The following is a 15,522-nucleotide window of genomic DNA, read 5'->3' as shown; positions in this document are numbered from 1 at the left end:
GGATGGATGGATTTTTAGCTGATGTTTTAGCCCTCCCCCTGGATCTTAAACTGACAGAGGGCAAGGTTAGATTACATACTGGGAGGAAATTCTTCCCCGCAAGGGTGGGGAGGCCCTGGCACAGGCTGCCCAGAGAAGCTGTGGCTGCCCCTTCCCTGGAAGTGTTGGACAGGGCTTGGAGCAACCTGGTCTAGTGGAAGGGGTCCCAGCCCATGGCAGGGGGTTGGAAGTGGATAGGCTTTAAGACCAGTTCCAACCCAAGCCACTCTGTGAGTGTACAGTTCATCCCACACATGCAGACCATGACTGCACCCGGGGCGCACATTGGATACACACACACACAAAGTGCACGGATCGCTGTGGAGAGACAGATGTAGCTGAGGACACACAGAGAATCACAGAATCACTGAGGCTGGAAACGTGGAGACAAATAAGATCTCTTCAAAGTGCCAAAGCCTTTAATGCTTACTGGCACTGCAGCAGTGCCCCAGATTTGCTAGGCACGCCAAGAATTCCGGGCTGTCCCACTGCGGAGAGCGGAGCGGCTGAGAAGCGGCTCCCCGACAGACCTATCCATGCACCATACGTGCCCTGTGACCCTGACAGATGCCACAGCCTTGGATCCTTGGGTGATTTAGCTGGGCCGCTCCCAGGAGCCTGGCAGGAATCACAGAGCTGCCTTTAGCATCCCCGAGGGAATAAGCTAGCTACACAGCTCCAGGGTTCTCCGGAGGCTCAGCTGAGCAGCTCCAGCTCCAGAGGCTTGTCGTGTACAACTAGAAGCACTTCTTTCACCTCCTCTCGTCCTTCCCCCAGTGAGATGAGCTGCAACTGCTCTGTTAGCCCAACTAAACCAAATGAGGATATCTACATTGGAACAAAGGATATAAACACACCACAGCCACAAATATTACTTAAAGCAGTAACCACATGCCCTGCAGACAGTCAAAAGGACCCTCCCGTGCTCATCACCAACAATCACTTGCATTATATTCCTGGAGCATCACGCATGGCCATTGCAAATCAAAACAGCACATGGCAACATTTAAGACAATAAAACATTAAAAATATCGTCTCTCTCTCCCTTCTCAAAAGTTTCTGCTGCGCCAAAGCGTCAATTATTCCACAAGCAAAAGGCTAATACAAACCCGACCCTGCAGACAGCAAATAGCCTCATTAAACCCAACATGATGATTTATAGTGGCTGAGAACAGATTACTTCATCCCAGAGAGGAAGAAAACACTGGGTTTTTTGCGGAAACGACTGGCTTGGTTTGCTGGAAGTGTTCTAACTCCTCTTTTAAGAGATTATTTTCTCTCCTACTGCTGGATCCTTTCCTGTCCATTACCGGTGACAACGACATGGCTGTAACCCTACACCTTTCAAAACATTTTCAACTGAAAAGCCACAGGCATTTGTTCGCAAATAAAAAAGTAAGAATAAAATTACACCCTGAAGTCGGGAGGGGAAGGATAGTGCTGCAAGGTGAAATCCTCTCCCTTCTCAGTACAGTCGTATCCTATCCTGCTCTCCCCTCCTTCTCTCCCACTAGTTTATCAAGCCCACAGACAATCAATCCCCAGAAAAAGAGAATTTGCTGCGATTAATTCACTCCTATCACCTCCATCACTTTCCAGGAACAAGCTTGAAGTAAACTTCTTTAAATTCCTTTTACTTTTGGGATTTCACAACATTTTTAGTTAGAGAGAAAACAAAAACACTTCCAAAGGAGTCTATTCTTTCCCTATAAAGTGAAGAAACTATTTTCTCTGTTAAGAGGTTTTCCCTCCTCCAAGGGAAAACCCTTCTCTTTATGCCTCCCAAGCACACAGGATAACCCAGGCAAATGTTCACTTCCCACCTTATGTCCCCCCCAACACTTGGTACAAATTCTGCTGGTTTTTCCACTTGGCTTCTCCACCTGTCTCCATATTTCCAAACTCACAACTGCAGCAAGGATAGGCAAGCATTGCCAAAACTCTATTCGTAGAGGAAAGCAAAGCAAAGAGCTCTGGTGTTTCACAGCCATTATGCAAGACACAGCAAACACAACTTTGGGGAAAGTGGAAGCGTGCTGCCAGCAGCACGCAACAACGTTCGCTCCTGAACTGAAATAGAGGATTTCTCTAAAAAGTCACTTCCACCCCGACCAAGCCTACCCACATTTCAGTCAATTTTAGGATGAAATACTGGGCAAACCAAAGGCACCCCGCTTCTCGGCCCTCCGACTGTGCCCCACTTACATACGAACACCAAAGCAAAGGCACCCCTCCTCCCCAGCAGTCCAAGTCTCTTACCTTCCACTTCTTCTTCATCACATACATGTTTAAGGAAGGAAGCCCCTCTATCCAGTACCGCCTCGTCCTCCATCCTATAGTAATAGAAAAGAAAAAAGGAATGCTCAGACTTCTCCTGGAGTGAGCTGTTTGAACCAGCCCAAGTCCTGGGCAGGTTAACTTGCAAGCTGTTGTTCATGTTCCTGTGGGCACTCCTGTCCTCCTTCCAGTGCCTGCTGTTCCTTCATAGAGCTCTGTTCACATGGCGTTTGCTTTAAGCTGGCCTCACGTAGCTCGAATTCTGACCTTGAGAGGACATCAGTGGTGACAGGTGTGAACAAGGTAATCCCAGCTACAAGTCTTTGGGGGCTTTCCTGTTTCTTGTGTCTGCCTTTTTTTCCCCCTTCTCTTTTTTCCAAAAAGTACAGCCACACGGGCAGGCTTGGGGCGGTCTATGCAATAGTCAAGAGCTTGCGGGATTCCAGTTTGCCTTTGAAGCTGTCCCAGCGGGCGGCAGCAGCCGAGCCGCGCAGGGAGGCGAGCGGGCACACCCCACACGGACACACAGCCCGGGCTCTGGCCAGCCCCTAATACCAGCACAGCACACTTGTCTGCTGGGAGCCCGGCTTTGTGTCACATGTTGGCCTTACAGAAATCTGACATATGAGGATTATCCCGAGACCGAGCTACAGTAAGTCAGATCATCACAGCAGTCATTTATGTGTGTCACCCCTTCATTCATCCATTTGGGGAAGGGTTTTAGTAGTTGCTGTCCTTCCCCTCCCCTTTTCTCTCCACCTCTGATCTGCCTCCATGGACAGCAGAGACTCCTAATTCCATGCTTCTGCCATCGCCGTGCTTCCGCAGAGCTGCCCAGAACTCCTGCTGCTGTGCTTCCCCCACAAAATCAGACCCTGCCTGTGTTCCGAGGGTACATCTGCAAATCCACTCTTGACAAGCAAATACAAAAATAATAAAATAATAATAATAAACGAAATTGGAACTGTGTTAAATAATCTCCTTAGAGGCTAAGTACACATTTGCTGCTCACCACTGTGCAGTCGCCACGGGAGCTTTCTATCCTAATACAACTGGGACCGAGCTGGTAACCTGTTTCGTACCAAGAATCAGACATAAAACAACACCTTTTCCTTATATTCCCTCAGTGGAATAGGGATGAACTCAGTTCAGAGTTCAGGCCTTCAAAACTTCTTCCCATCCATATTGCTTCCATTCAAGATCCTCTGAGAGCAGCAGCAGCAAACACTTACAGATTATCTTAAAGAAATGTTCAAATTCAGGAGGGTATAAATACCGTACAGATGAATACCAAGGAATCAGAATGCCTTAGGGTGTCTACCTTGCATCCCAATGCCTGGCTATCTAACTAGAAAATAAAAAATAAAACTCAGCCACAAAAGGAAGTACCAGAGTCCCATTTCATGAAAGCAGTACCACAGCAGCCATTCTCCCACCTCTGCCAAGTTTTCCTCCACCTCAAGCACCTTTACTAACCCACAAATGGCCTCATCCTTGGCTCTTAGTCCACAGCTCAACTCCCAGAACAAGTCTCAAACATGTCGCAGATAAAAACAATGAAGAAAAATAGGTCAGATTCAAACACAGTACCAAAGCATATGGAAATACACATTTTTCATTTGGACTATGGGATGGCAGTGAAAAATAAAGCACCGTACCCAGAAACGTCTGTGAGCACTGACTCCCAAGCTTAGGTCTAGTCCGAAGCCAGCTCCTCCTTCGCTCAGGCTGTTTCTGCCTGAATTCCAAGAGCCAGAGGATTTGAAGCAGAAATTTCCCTGACCTAGGAAAGGTGCCATTCCCCAAGCAGCTGCTGCCGGGTGCAGAGGGGTGGGACGTGCTCCTTGCCAGCACAGCACACCAAGGCAGCACTCAGGCACACACCAGCCTCCCCTGAAAGCTCCGGCTCTTCATTAAATTATTCAAGACTATTTACGCATCTTTTCTAAGGCAACAGAAGGGAACATACTCCATGGATACCCGTGCCTGTTTGCAATGGTTGTGAAGGCACAACCCCATATTTTTTTAATTATTTTTTCCTGCAAAGCAGCACAGTAGCTCCTTGCTATAAACACAACTGGAAACATCTGGAACAGATGGGACTGGATTTCCAGACCAAACACAAACCACAGGAGCTTTATTCCTCCGTGAAGTCTGTACTTATCCTGGCATTCAGCTCCACTCTCTGAGCACCCACACACGTGCAGATGTGTAACACACCTGTGTGTCCCACAGCCCTGTGTAAAACCATGTCCCAAGGCCAGTTCCCACAGCCTCGGCAGCATCAGTCCAGGCATGGAGCAACTGAGAAGCAACAGTGTGGTAGAGTGGAGAAAGGGAAAGGAAGGGAGCAGTTTCCACTGCCAGCAAGGGATACGGTGCCAAGAATTCACCAGTTGCCATCCCCTTGGTAAAAGGTCTACTCAACCTCCCCACAACAGCAGAGCATCCTCCCAAGCATGACCCCACAGCAGTGGGAATGGCCCCCACGCTCCCAGGAACACCACCTTGCCAGCCTGGAATGGGTTTAGCACATTGAACAGCCACGCTTTTTAGCTCCAGAGGGTTGGAAAACTGATCAGCAAGGCTGATGCTTTCCCTGATATGTGTATCCGAGGGAACTGGGGGGTTTAAAGAGCCAGGAATAGAGCTTGGGTCGTCTTGGCACAGCGCCCTGGCTCTAATCCGCAGGAGTTTAGTGATTAGACTCCAAGCACCACCTCCCTTGATTTGGTCTTTTCTGCCCTTCTCAGATTACCACTGGATTTCTGTGGGCCAAAATCTAGCAAGAAAACATCCTTTACCAATTTGCACGGGGAAACTATTTCAGCCCCCTGGAATTTTTCAAATACCATGAAATGGGAGTTGCAGAAATTAAAAAGAAAAGAAAAAGTCACAGGAAACTACAAGAAAATCTTCCCTGGAGTCTTCAGGGGCAGAAAGCTGGCAGACTCCTGTTAGTGAAGCACTGCCACAAGACCATGTACTGTCACTATTCCATGAAGACACACATGGACTGGGGAGAAGAAAGGATGGAAATAATTTTAGGGCCTCTGAAAAGAGATGTGCCTTCAGTTAAGCCTGGTTTACCAGCTCCTTGTTGGAAGGTAAAGGGATTTTCAGGCACTTCTCATCTAGATCCACATTCTTGTGACTGCTGCTGCAACATTTTGGAAACAAACCTAAAAAAAAAAAAAAATTTAAAAATATTGGGTTTCTATTTTCGGGGTCTGACAGAATCTGACAGAATATGCTCCAGTGAAAAAACATGAACTGCTTGAGTAACTGGCCTTTCTGGGCCAGTAATTAGATCAGTGCCAAACATTTTTAGAAATGATGTTATGTGTCAATAGCATTTGAACAAGAGTCACACACGGCCAGCAGCAACTCTGCTCTGCCTGCAAAGCACCGGCAGATACAGCTCACAGAAATATTCTGCCCGGCTACCTGGAAAGAACAAGACCAATTTAGTACTAGCAGGGATCCCGGACTTCCTAATGGCTGCGCTTATCCGCCAGCATCTGTTCCACCCATCACATCATGAATGCTTCCTGCAGGTCTCTGGCTGCAGCACCAAACACTTGAACTGCATCTTCCAGGTGGTGCAAAGCAGCAAGCAACCTCGGAGTTAGCATTCCTGGTGCTACTCCAGGCGGAGGCCGGCAGCCAGCTCCCCCAGGAGATGGAGTGCTGCCACCGCCCGGCTGCTCAGCTCCGGAGCCGTGAAACTTGGGAGACTGAGGAGAGAGGGAAAGTGGTGTTTGGGGTAAATAAAGAAGGACTGATGTGGCAACACGAGATGTTGCACAGAGTTACAACTCGCCGGAGTGAATAAATGCGTAACAGAGCTGCGGAGCCAGAGGGGAGAGTTACTGCTCACTGATAAGCTTTTACGATTCTGCCCACTTCCAACGGCTTTTGCAATCAGGAAGAAATTCCAGCACACTCTGAACTGCACAAGGAAAAAGAAACTGAGCCAGTTCCGTAACTGGAGCAGCATAACACAGAGCCGTGTGAAAGTCACATTAAAGAGCAACCAAATGAGCTGGGGCGTGGAGTGGGTGAAGGGCTGAGGGAGGAGGGAGAACTCCAGGTCACAGAGCAGCAGTGCCGGCAGCAGGGCTCCCAATGGATCAGTTGGAGCTGCCAGCCCACGGGTGCCTGCCCAGCTGTGCCACACAGCAGCTGCTGCACCACAGTTCTGCCAGGCAGGTGCGGGGAAGCTGTCCACTCTCCCAGGAAAGGCAAGGGAAGTAAAATCTTCCTGAGTGTGCACAACCAACCACCCTTTCTGCTTCACAGAGCACAGCACCAGTGACCTGTCAAGACTTTCCCTCAGAAAACTGCCATGGACAAAGCGGAGTGGGAAGGCATGGATGGGGATGCTGTGAGGGAACAGACAAACCCAAGCAAACGGTGCACAGGGCATCGCGGGCTGAGCTGTTTGGCAGGTCCCAAATCCCACAGGGTTTACCCCTGAATCCACCACATACCGCTCCCCCTCACCACGTACCTCCCAAACACAAAAGGGGAGACTTGTTCTGGTAGGAAACACCCACAACCCCACACCGCTCCCCACAGGTGTAACTAACACTACTTGTGACAACCAGCATCATCCAACCTTCAACTACAGATGGATCAACACAGATGGGACCTGGACCTGAGCAGAGAGAAGAGCCACCAAAGGCTTCCCTGTCAGCTACACCCAGTGCCCTCACCAAGCCACCCAGGTTAGATGCCAAGTGTGTGTGGGTACATGTATGCGCATCCCAAAAGGAATGAGTCAGCAAGCCAAACAGGCTGCTACTGTCAGGGGGTTCGGGGAGACAGAGATAACATTATTTCTTCTCTCTGCAACCTGTGAAGCATTCAGACACTGCTATTGTAGTGGCCAAGTAAACAGGAAACCAGGAAGAAGACTTGGTCCCCGCTGATGCTCTCACAGCCCATACACAAATGCGCCAATGAACAGACTTAATTCAACCGATTCCTTTTTAGGGTCCTGATGTGTTTTGGTTTCCTCACATACTTGCATATGGGCTCTGTCACAGAGAAAAGAAGAGCTTCTGACAATACTCAGCACAGCCTGGTAGATGCACTTCTGGAACATGTTGCCAAATTTATCCTGGATGCATTTTCCCCTGTCAGCTCTAAAGCAGCATTTATTTACAAGCTTTCTCAGCAAAAGGCTGTACTCACCCAGAGCAAAGCAGGACAGAACCCTCTGCTTTGCACACAAAGAACTTGCACTGTAATATTTATAAACCAAATAAATTCCCAATTAAGTCATCTCGTTAGGTGAAATGTTTCCCTCTACAGAGGTGTTCTCAGGGATCGAAATTAAGTCCCATGACAGGATTTAAATACGAATCTCAGTTCTTGACTAAATCTTGTTTTCAAAAACTCTTACAGACTGGAACGTCAAGAACTCTAAATGTTTATCACAACTCACAGGTGAAGTCTATGAGAGCACCTTCCTGAAACCAAGATAAGAATAATTTGAATTCATGATGGCAAAATAAGTCCCATCATTTGGATTTCAATTTTGATCTCCAACAACTTTGGAAGAACTCTTGAAGTTGGGTATGTTCCAAAGATGAAGTAACTACTAGGAAAAGCAATTAGGAGTGAATGAAGATGCAGCTTTCTTCTGCACAAACAACAAAGTAACACTATCAAAACACAGGGAAATATAAGGGGAACACTGGCACTGGACGTGCGGCAGGTGTAACAGTTGAAGCCTCTGCTTCATTATGATTAAATGACTTACCATAAAATGTCATGACTATAAAAACTGATAAAGTCAGCTGCCTCTTTGGTTTCATTTCCTTCTCTTCAAGGAAACCATGGAGCTGAAACTGTGGACTCAGCAAGGAGTAGGCTGCATTGCACTCCAGCTTCATTTGAGAACTACAGGATCTCAGTGCAAGCCCCTCTTTTCCAGGACAGGGTGAACCTCTGCTGCCGAGCACCTGGCTCCTGACACATTCCACATCCATCTGCTATATTTCATGTAGCTACAGCCAGGAAAAGGTACAGAGACACCCTGCAAGGAATTTGAGCTTGCACTTCCGCAGGAGCTTTGTGAGATGGAATCAAATGAGATGAATCCACAGGAAGAAGTGATTCTGGACTGCAAATATTATGAGTACATCTGTTTGAGGATAACATAAACCAGACATTTTTGTAGCTTTGTTTTCTGCAACAGATGAAATATAAATCACAAAAAAACCCTTTCGCTAGAGGCAGAGCGGCATCAGGTTTTCAACTCATAAGCAGCAGTGGATTTTTCCTAAAAATTATTATTTCAAGCCAGCCTGTGGCATCTGATCTATTTTTGGCTATTTATTACCGTGACAATGTCATGTCCTGCAATATTTTTGTTACAGTTTTATGCCTTAAAGGCAGCTTCTTACTTGACTGTGTGTCTATTTGAAACCACTGCTGGTTTATACAGTAGCTGCTCCTTGCTCCAGCATCCGGTAAGAGCTCTTTTTGAGGGATCTGTGACTAAGTGTGCTGTGTCACAGGAGCAGGTACCATGGGCTAAGAAGCAACTGCAACGTTTCAAGTGTGTGTTTTACATCAGCTCAGCACACAACTTTCAAAGTACAAGAGATCTGGATACACCTATAGAGAAACCTGGACAAAGAAATAGCAAGTGCAGGAAATCTTTCCAGCATCTGCTGCATACTGCCCACCCAGAACCTCCAAAAGCAAGGCATGAGAAGCCTGATCCTGAGGCAGATTCCCAAGTATAACGAGGATGTTAGAGTGGGCAGTTTGGTCCTTCGTCTAAAAGAAAAGAGCTATTGGGAATGGGCGGTGCTGGGTTTAAGTCCATTTCCCACTTGAGCAGAGGAACAGGCAGTGTGTACAATGAGGGGTGGGGCAGCACACCACTGGCACCACTCGCCCAGGGCTGCTTTTCTCCAGGGAAAACAATCCGGCACGCTCAATCCTGGCTTCCCAGCAAGCAGCTAGCTCCCACACTTGTCCTCTCCTGTGACTGCTTTGGGGCGGAAAGTTCTCCATAGCAATCACACCACACACAAAATGTGGGCGACCAGCTCATAGCTTATTTCACCTCTGTTAATTACAGTTTGGAGCTCTTCCCTTTCCTCAGGCTTCATACCTTCAAATGCGCAACTCCTAGAACTGCACATTGTCCCACCATCACCTTCCCAACCACCTCCGAAACACTGAAGCCCCTCTAAAAGCATCACGAAGCTCTGGGCCACTGATGGTAACATGAGTACAGAGCGTGTGCTGGCTTCCTACTGCAAGAAGGACGGGTAAGACCCGATGCAGCACAATCCAGACCTGAGCTCTAGCTGGCAGAGGCAGAAAGCCTGGTTGTATAAAACATTTTGGACATATCTGAAGCAGCCAAGGGAGCTAATGCACTCTCAGCACTTCCCAGAGTGCAGGCACAGCATTTCTGATCCAATTCTTGGCATTCTGAAGCAATACGTGGATTCACAATATGCTGGTTTCAAAAACATAATCCAGCATAAAGGATATTTTTAACATGGATGATTTTGGGAATCTGCTTAACCACTCACATGGCGTTACACAAGCGGGAACCTCTCAAAGCGTACTTATCTGCAAATTCTGCAAACTCTACCTGGTTACTAGATGACAGTCTCTGTAAAACTGCAATTCTTCCATGTTGGAGCAGTTGCTTCAAAGAAAGAAGGGATGCGATACCACTTGAGTTCACCTTCAAAGGAGTATGGTCAGAGCACACAGCTGTAAAACTAAAACAGAAGGGCAAAGCCATCCGAACCAAATGCCAGCACACACACAAGACTCAGGCAGAAGAAAGAACTCCAAAAATATTAGACAAGCAAAAAAAACAGTGGGCTTTGGACCTCATCCTCACTTGAGTGCCAACTGCTCATCTAGAAGACTTTATAGCGACCATTCCCTGGGGTGATGAGACAAAATCTCTGCTGAAGAAGGTCACTGGCACTGGTCCTGGTGCATGCATCAAATTCTAATTCAATAATAGTCACTCAAAACTAATGCAGATCTGAGAGCCAGAAATGCGAACAGCCAGATTTCAAACTAAACGCCCCTCTTGCCTTCACTGACTGCACTGAGAAGAAAAAAAAAAGAAAAAATCAAAACCCAGAAAAAACAAAAAAAAAACCAATACAAAAAAACCACGAAAACACCCCCCAAAAACACAGAACCACAAGCCAATGGAAGTTTACTGAAGATAAAGAAACATTTCCTGACAGAAGAGGAGAGAGGGGAGTGAAATGCAAAACCAAGTTCTTTTATAACTTGAGACTAAACCAAAAGAAGAAGAATTTCATCACTTCCACCAATTTAACCTCCAGTCAGAAGAGAGTCAGTCACAGCCCAGAGCAGCATGGACCTGGGTAGCCATTCTGTCTCCCAAAAGTGCCAAGCACTCAGCAAAACACCGATTACGCCAGCACAAGCCACAGAGCCAGAAGGATACAGGTGCCTCACAAGTGACACCCACGAGGATCACTAAGCAGAAACGCAACTGCAAGTGACAATTCCCTTCCACATGGCCACAGATCCTGCTCTGGGAGAGCATCTGCTGTGCCTTCTGGGGGCCGTGATCAGGCTGTTGAGACAACGTCATGTACGTGTGGCCCCTGGCTATCACTAACCAGACTTACACCCACAGGCAGAAAAACTTGTGCTCCTCAAAATTTCACGTGGCATCAAAGGGGCAGGTTGGTAGCAAACAGCTGTTCCAGAGCATCGACAGCCACTGGGATAGAACGCAGTCGGGGGGAACCACACTGCCATGGCCACTAGCCCACAGAGAGCTCATCCACACAGCCATACACATGACAGTGCCTGCAGAGAAAGCAAAGGGAGATTTTGTACACTTCTAGGGAACAGGTCACTGGAGCATGGAGCAAAGCACCACCTTCAGGTGCCCCTTGCCCTTCCATGCGCTCAGCTTGTGAGAGCAATGCCTCGTGGCAACCCACTTGACACCTCGACTTGGGCGCGTGATGCCAGCGAAGAGCAGGCCGAGCCCGTGATCTTTCCACTCAGCCCTGCAGACCAATTAGTCATTAATAAGAGTCTGGCCCAGAGCAGGCAGGGGCACATGATCGCATTCTCACAGCATTAGTCAGCGGATGGAGGGATACGGGTTCCTTCACCAGGACACCAGCTCCAACGGGAGGAACATGATGCAGCATAAAAGCAGAGTGGTATGAGCAGACAACGCATGATCCTGCATAAAGGCAGTCCACTTAGCAATGCTCAACTCACCTCACCAGCAAAATGCGTTTGCTGCTGGACTGGCATTTTGCTCCATGGGAGAGTCAGGTTCTTAATTTAGTTCTCGGTGCCCTAAAGCTGGATTTACTGTATCCTCCAACCACAGCCAAGAGCGCAGAACCCAACTGCTGAGCAGGCAACTCCCAAGTTTTAACAAGACTGTCCTCTATGTGACATCCATTTAAGGGCAGCTCAAAATAGACTTATTCATATCAGCCTAAAACAAGACTGCGAAGAAAACAACAACCCGAGAGCTGAAAAGTAATTTCTTGCCCGAAAATGCTCACAGCCACTTCTTCTGAACTCCTTCCTTGTGACCCATCAATGTTGTCCGGAAGAACAATTTGCGGGACAAAACTGGTAGGAACACACTGATGCTGATAAGCAGCACTGTTGCAGGATGTCCTGTGTCCTCCCGAATAACCTGAACACCAGTATAAATGACTACTGAGCTTGGACAGAAGACCAAGCAGACTTCTGCAAGAGAAGAGAAAATGAGATATTAGCATCAGTCTTTCTTTCAGACAACATCTGGAAAACTTCATCTGCTCCAGGAAAAAAATCCTTCTTCTGGAGAGAGAAAACCTAAAATATTAAGATTACTTGCATCTTCCTTTACCCGAGGAAGGCTACTCAGCCTCCTCTACCACCATTTACACAAGTATGTCACTGGAACGAGCTCCTCTCCCTGCATGGCAGTTGGCTCCTTCTGACTCCCAGATCATTAGCCCATAAACATGAACTTCCCAGGCATTCCTCAAATGTTCTCTTCATATTTAACCATGTTCCTGTACAACTCAGCCTTTTACCCATTAGGGTTTCAAGCCACAGCATTTTAACATGAGCAAGCGCTATAAAAAATATTTTATAGGTCCCACATTCTATTTCCTCTTCTTCCAGAACTCTGTATAAAGCAAGAGTTTCTACTTCTGTTTTAGGAACTATAAACTCAGAGGCATCCTCAAGAACCACAGCTGATATAACACGCTGTGCTGCTTTGTCTAGGGTACAGCTAATTTTCTTCTCAGTATCAAGTAGGGGGCTACGGTTTGGATTTGTGCTGGAAACAGTGGTGGGAATTCACGAATGTTTTAGTTATTGCTGTGGGAGTGAGCAAGCAGTGGTGCGGTGCTTGGTTGCCGGCTGAGGTTAAGTCAGGACAGTCCTTTTTGGCGTCAATACAGGGCACTACGGGTTCAAAATAACGGCAGATTTGATTGGAACGTGCTAGGTGGAATGTATAGCTGTCATAGCTGCATGGATACTGATCAGCAGGCTCTTGTCTTGCCATGGGCACGCTTGCCTGGCTGCATGCGGTGCCTCGTCGGGGTGACTTTTGCTTTCAGTGCTCACCGTGGTGCTTATCAGGCTGCTCTGCTGGGCCTGGGAATGCTCTGATTACAGCAATGACAACGTGCCCGGGCTGGCGGGGGGCCAGCACAGGGCTACTGCGCTCCTGGGGAGGCTGGAACTCCAATGGAACTTGAGTCCATGGGCTGTGACCTGTGGATGACACCTCGAAGGATCACTCCAGGCTGGAGAAGGTACATCTCAAAGTATCTGGCCAGGCCCATGCTGCAGCAGGTACACCTTGAAGCATCAGTGGCTGTGCATGAGGTCATGCTGGAGCACCTCACAGCTCGTGCCAATCACCCACCAGCTGCTTTCATCCTCTTTTCCACATGCATGTGCCTAAAACACTGGAGGCAGCCATTCTTTCAGAAAAAGCCTTGGGAAAACAACTTTCTGTAACAGGCCTGAAATGGTTTGCTGTGGTAACAGATATTCATAAAAGCATAACAGGATAAAGCAGCTTTTGCGTTCCTTTTTTAAGCTGTCAGGGCCACCACGGCTGAACCCAGACACGGTCATTAGTCACACATTTCTTGGAGACACCTGTTAACAAAGAACAGCTTTATGCCCAGCATCTAATTGCAACACGGCTGTTTAAAGGTAAACGGGAAATGGGCTACGGTAATATTAAATCCCAGTTATCTGCGTCCATTATCTTGCATTTTTGTATTGTTAAGCGGAATGACTGGTCTGGGAACAGAGCCAGAAAAGTTGGGCTGATACCACAGTTCAAGACTCCATAGATATTTCTGAGAATTACAAGTTAAGGATCACATCCAGAACTGAACTGACCTCTCCACAAAAACCCACAGGTACCTTCACGGAGTCACAAGTCAAGCCTTTCCAGGAAAGCAGAGCTGTTGGCAACCCAGGGCATTACTGGACCAGGAATACTTAATGCAAAGATGTCCTATGCATCATTTAGAATTAAAAAGGCAGAAACAGGTTTGTTCAAGAACTGTGGCTTCATTCGTAGAAAAGTTATTACAGAAACTTTTAGAGTTCACAGGAATCTCTGCACTCCCACATTTCTGAAGATTCAGGGGACATCCAGGTTACTTGCTGGGACAGACATTTTGAGCATGATGAGCTTAAGTTGTTTTTTCAATGCTTTTTAACAAATTAAGTTGCATAGCTAATGTTCAGTGAACTGGGCTCTTCTAGCTTGATCTTTAATTTGAGTAATTATTTTAAGAGCTGGAGACACGATCTCCCTTTACTCAGTCTCTAGAGAGGATTCTGACACCGGAAGACACGGTCGGGGGTTTTTTCACAGGGTTGTTTTGCAGCATATTCCCTTTCAACTAAATTTATACACTGTATTCCTGGCAAAGGGAAGAGATCCGTGATCCAAGGAAAACTTTGGAAATATGGAGGTCTTCCTTTTGCAGCAATTCCTGCCGTTTCACTGTTTTGTTCAGAGTGTGCATCCCAGGTTAAGTTACAGTACAAGGATGGCAGTTACATGCCCACTCCTTCAAGTTACACTGCAAATAGGAATAAGCCATGAAGCTGAGCAGTCAGAGCATCCTGGCTGGAGCTCCGTGCCCACAACAGCCGAGGAAAGGCGCCTGGGCTTGCCTTGCCAACAAAGCACAGGCCTAAGCCCATGCTCGAGCCCAGGCTTGCTCACATTCCTTCCATGCTAGCAGGCTCTCAGGCTGAACTTCAGAGCACTGCCAAGGTGACCACACAGAACCCAGCAGACCCAAAGATCAGCAAGGTCCTACGTACAAGCCAGAACCCTCCAGAGTGCCATGGCTGCAGTCACACACCCGCCTTGTCAGGCACAGTGCAAAACCTCTTCCCCAGGCACAGGAAAGTCCAATCTACACAGAAGGCCTTCTCCAAGCTTGAATGGCATGGGAGGTGTACAGCACAGGAGACAGTCTGCCTTTCCTTCTGAAGCCCAGCTTCGGTATAGAAATTGATCATTCACCGTTGATTAAAAGGGAGAAGAATACTCTTCTATCCCGAGTGAGAAGCATTCACACAGTTACAGGGAATCATTGCATGTACCACATTCCAGTAGAAGCAGTTCTTGCTCTTAGGCAACCCCAATCTCCTTTCCATGCACATTCCGGTGATGTGCCAATAACACAACAGAGACACAAGCCCACTCTGAAATGGAGAGCATTTCAATATCTATTCAAGGTATTTTTTCCAAAAAATTCAGTGATGTCATCCAACAGGTGAACTGGGACTGAAAAGACAAGCTAGGCAGGTGGACAAATGATGGCTGTAGGTTCGTTCCAATTCTACTCTAAATCAATATTCTATTCTACAGCCTCCAACACCACCCTTTGAGTGCCTATCAAAGATGCACTCAAGACTTTGCACTGGTCTTTCATTGATTTCCAACCCCACCCTGCAAGCAGCTCATGGCTGCAATCTAGACTTTGTCCCTGCACCCCTCTGGCCCCACTTGATGAATTCTCCCTGCACACTGTCCTATCTCAGCACGCATTTCTTCCGTTCGTGCCGGTGGAACTACTCATGCAGGACTCACCCCAGCACGGCACTTCAGCATGGCCTTAAAGGCCAATGAGTTGAATTGCCTCGAGGCCAGAAGTC

The 15,522-nt window shown here is 47.5% G+C and overlaps 1 protein-coding gene across 11 annotated transcripts in view; it reads right to left on the bottom strand.

The window, feature by feature from the left end:
• The window catches only part of SLC4A4 (solute carrier family 4 member 4), a 153,149-nt gene that overhangs the window by 96,690 nt on the left and 40,937 nt on the right, over positions 1-15,522 (bottom strand). For 10 of the 11 annotated variants that reach the window (XM_042026920.1, XM_042026921.1, XM_042026914.1 and 7 more), the window contains one exon: positions 2,299-2,372. In XM_042026920.1, the coding sequence (XP_041882854.1) occupies positions 2,299-2,372 (74 nt within the window). Of the gene's footprint in view, positions 1-2,298; positions 2,373-7,174; positions 7,181-15,522 lie in introns of those variants that run through there. The other variant, XM_042026923.1, reaches the window with a different exon arrangement.

Source organism: Corvus kubaryi, unplaced genomic scaffold (assembly GCF_017639235.1).
Source record: "Corvus kubaryi isolate FWS band 111438036 unplaced genomic scaffold, C.kubaryi_AGA036_p1.0 37292, whole genome shotgun sequence".
Classification (NCBI taxonomy): domain Eukaryota; kingdom Metazoa; phylum Chordata; class Aves; order Passeriformes; family Corvidae; genus Corvus; species Corvus kubaryi.
The sequence above is the reverse complement of the archived record's forward strand: the minus strand, read 5'-3'. Positions and strand labels throughout refer to the sequence as shown.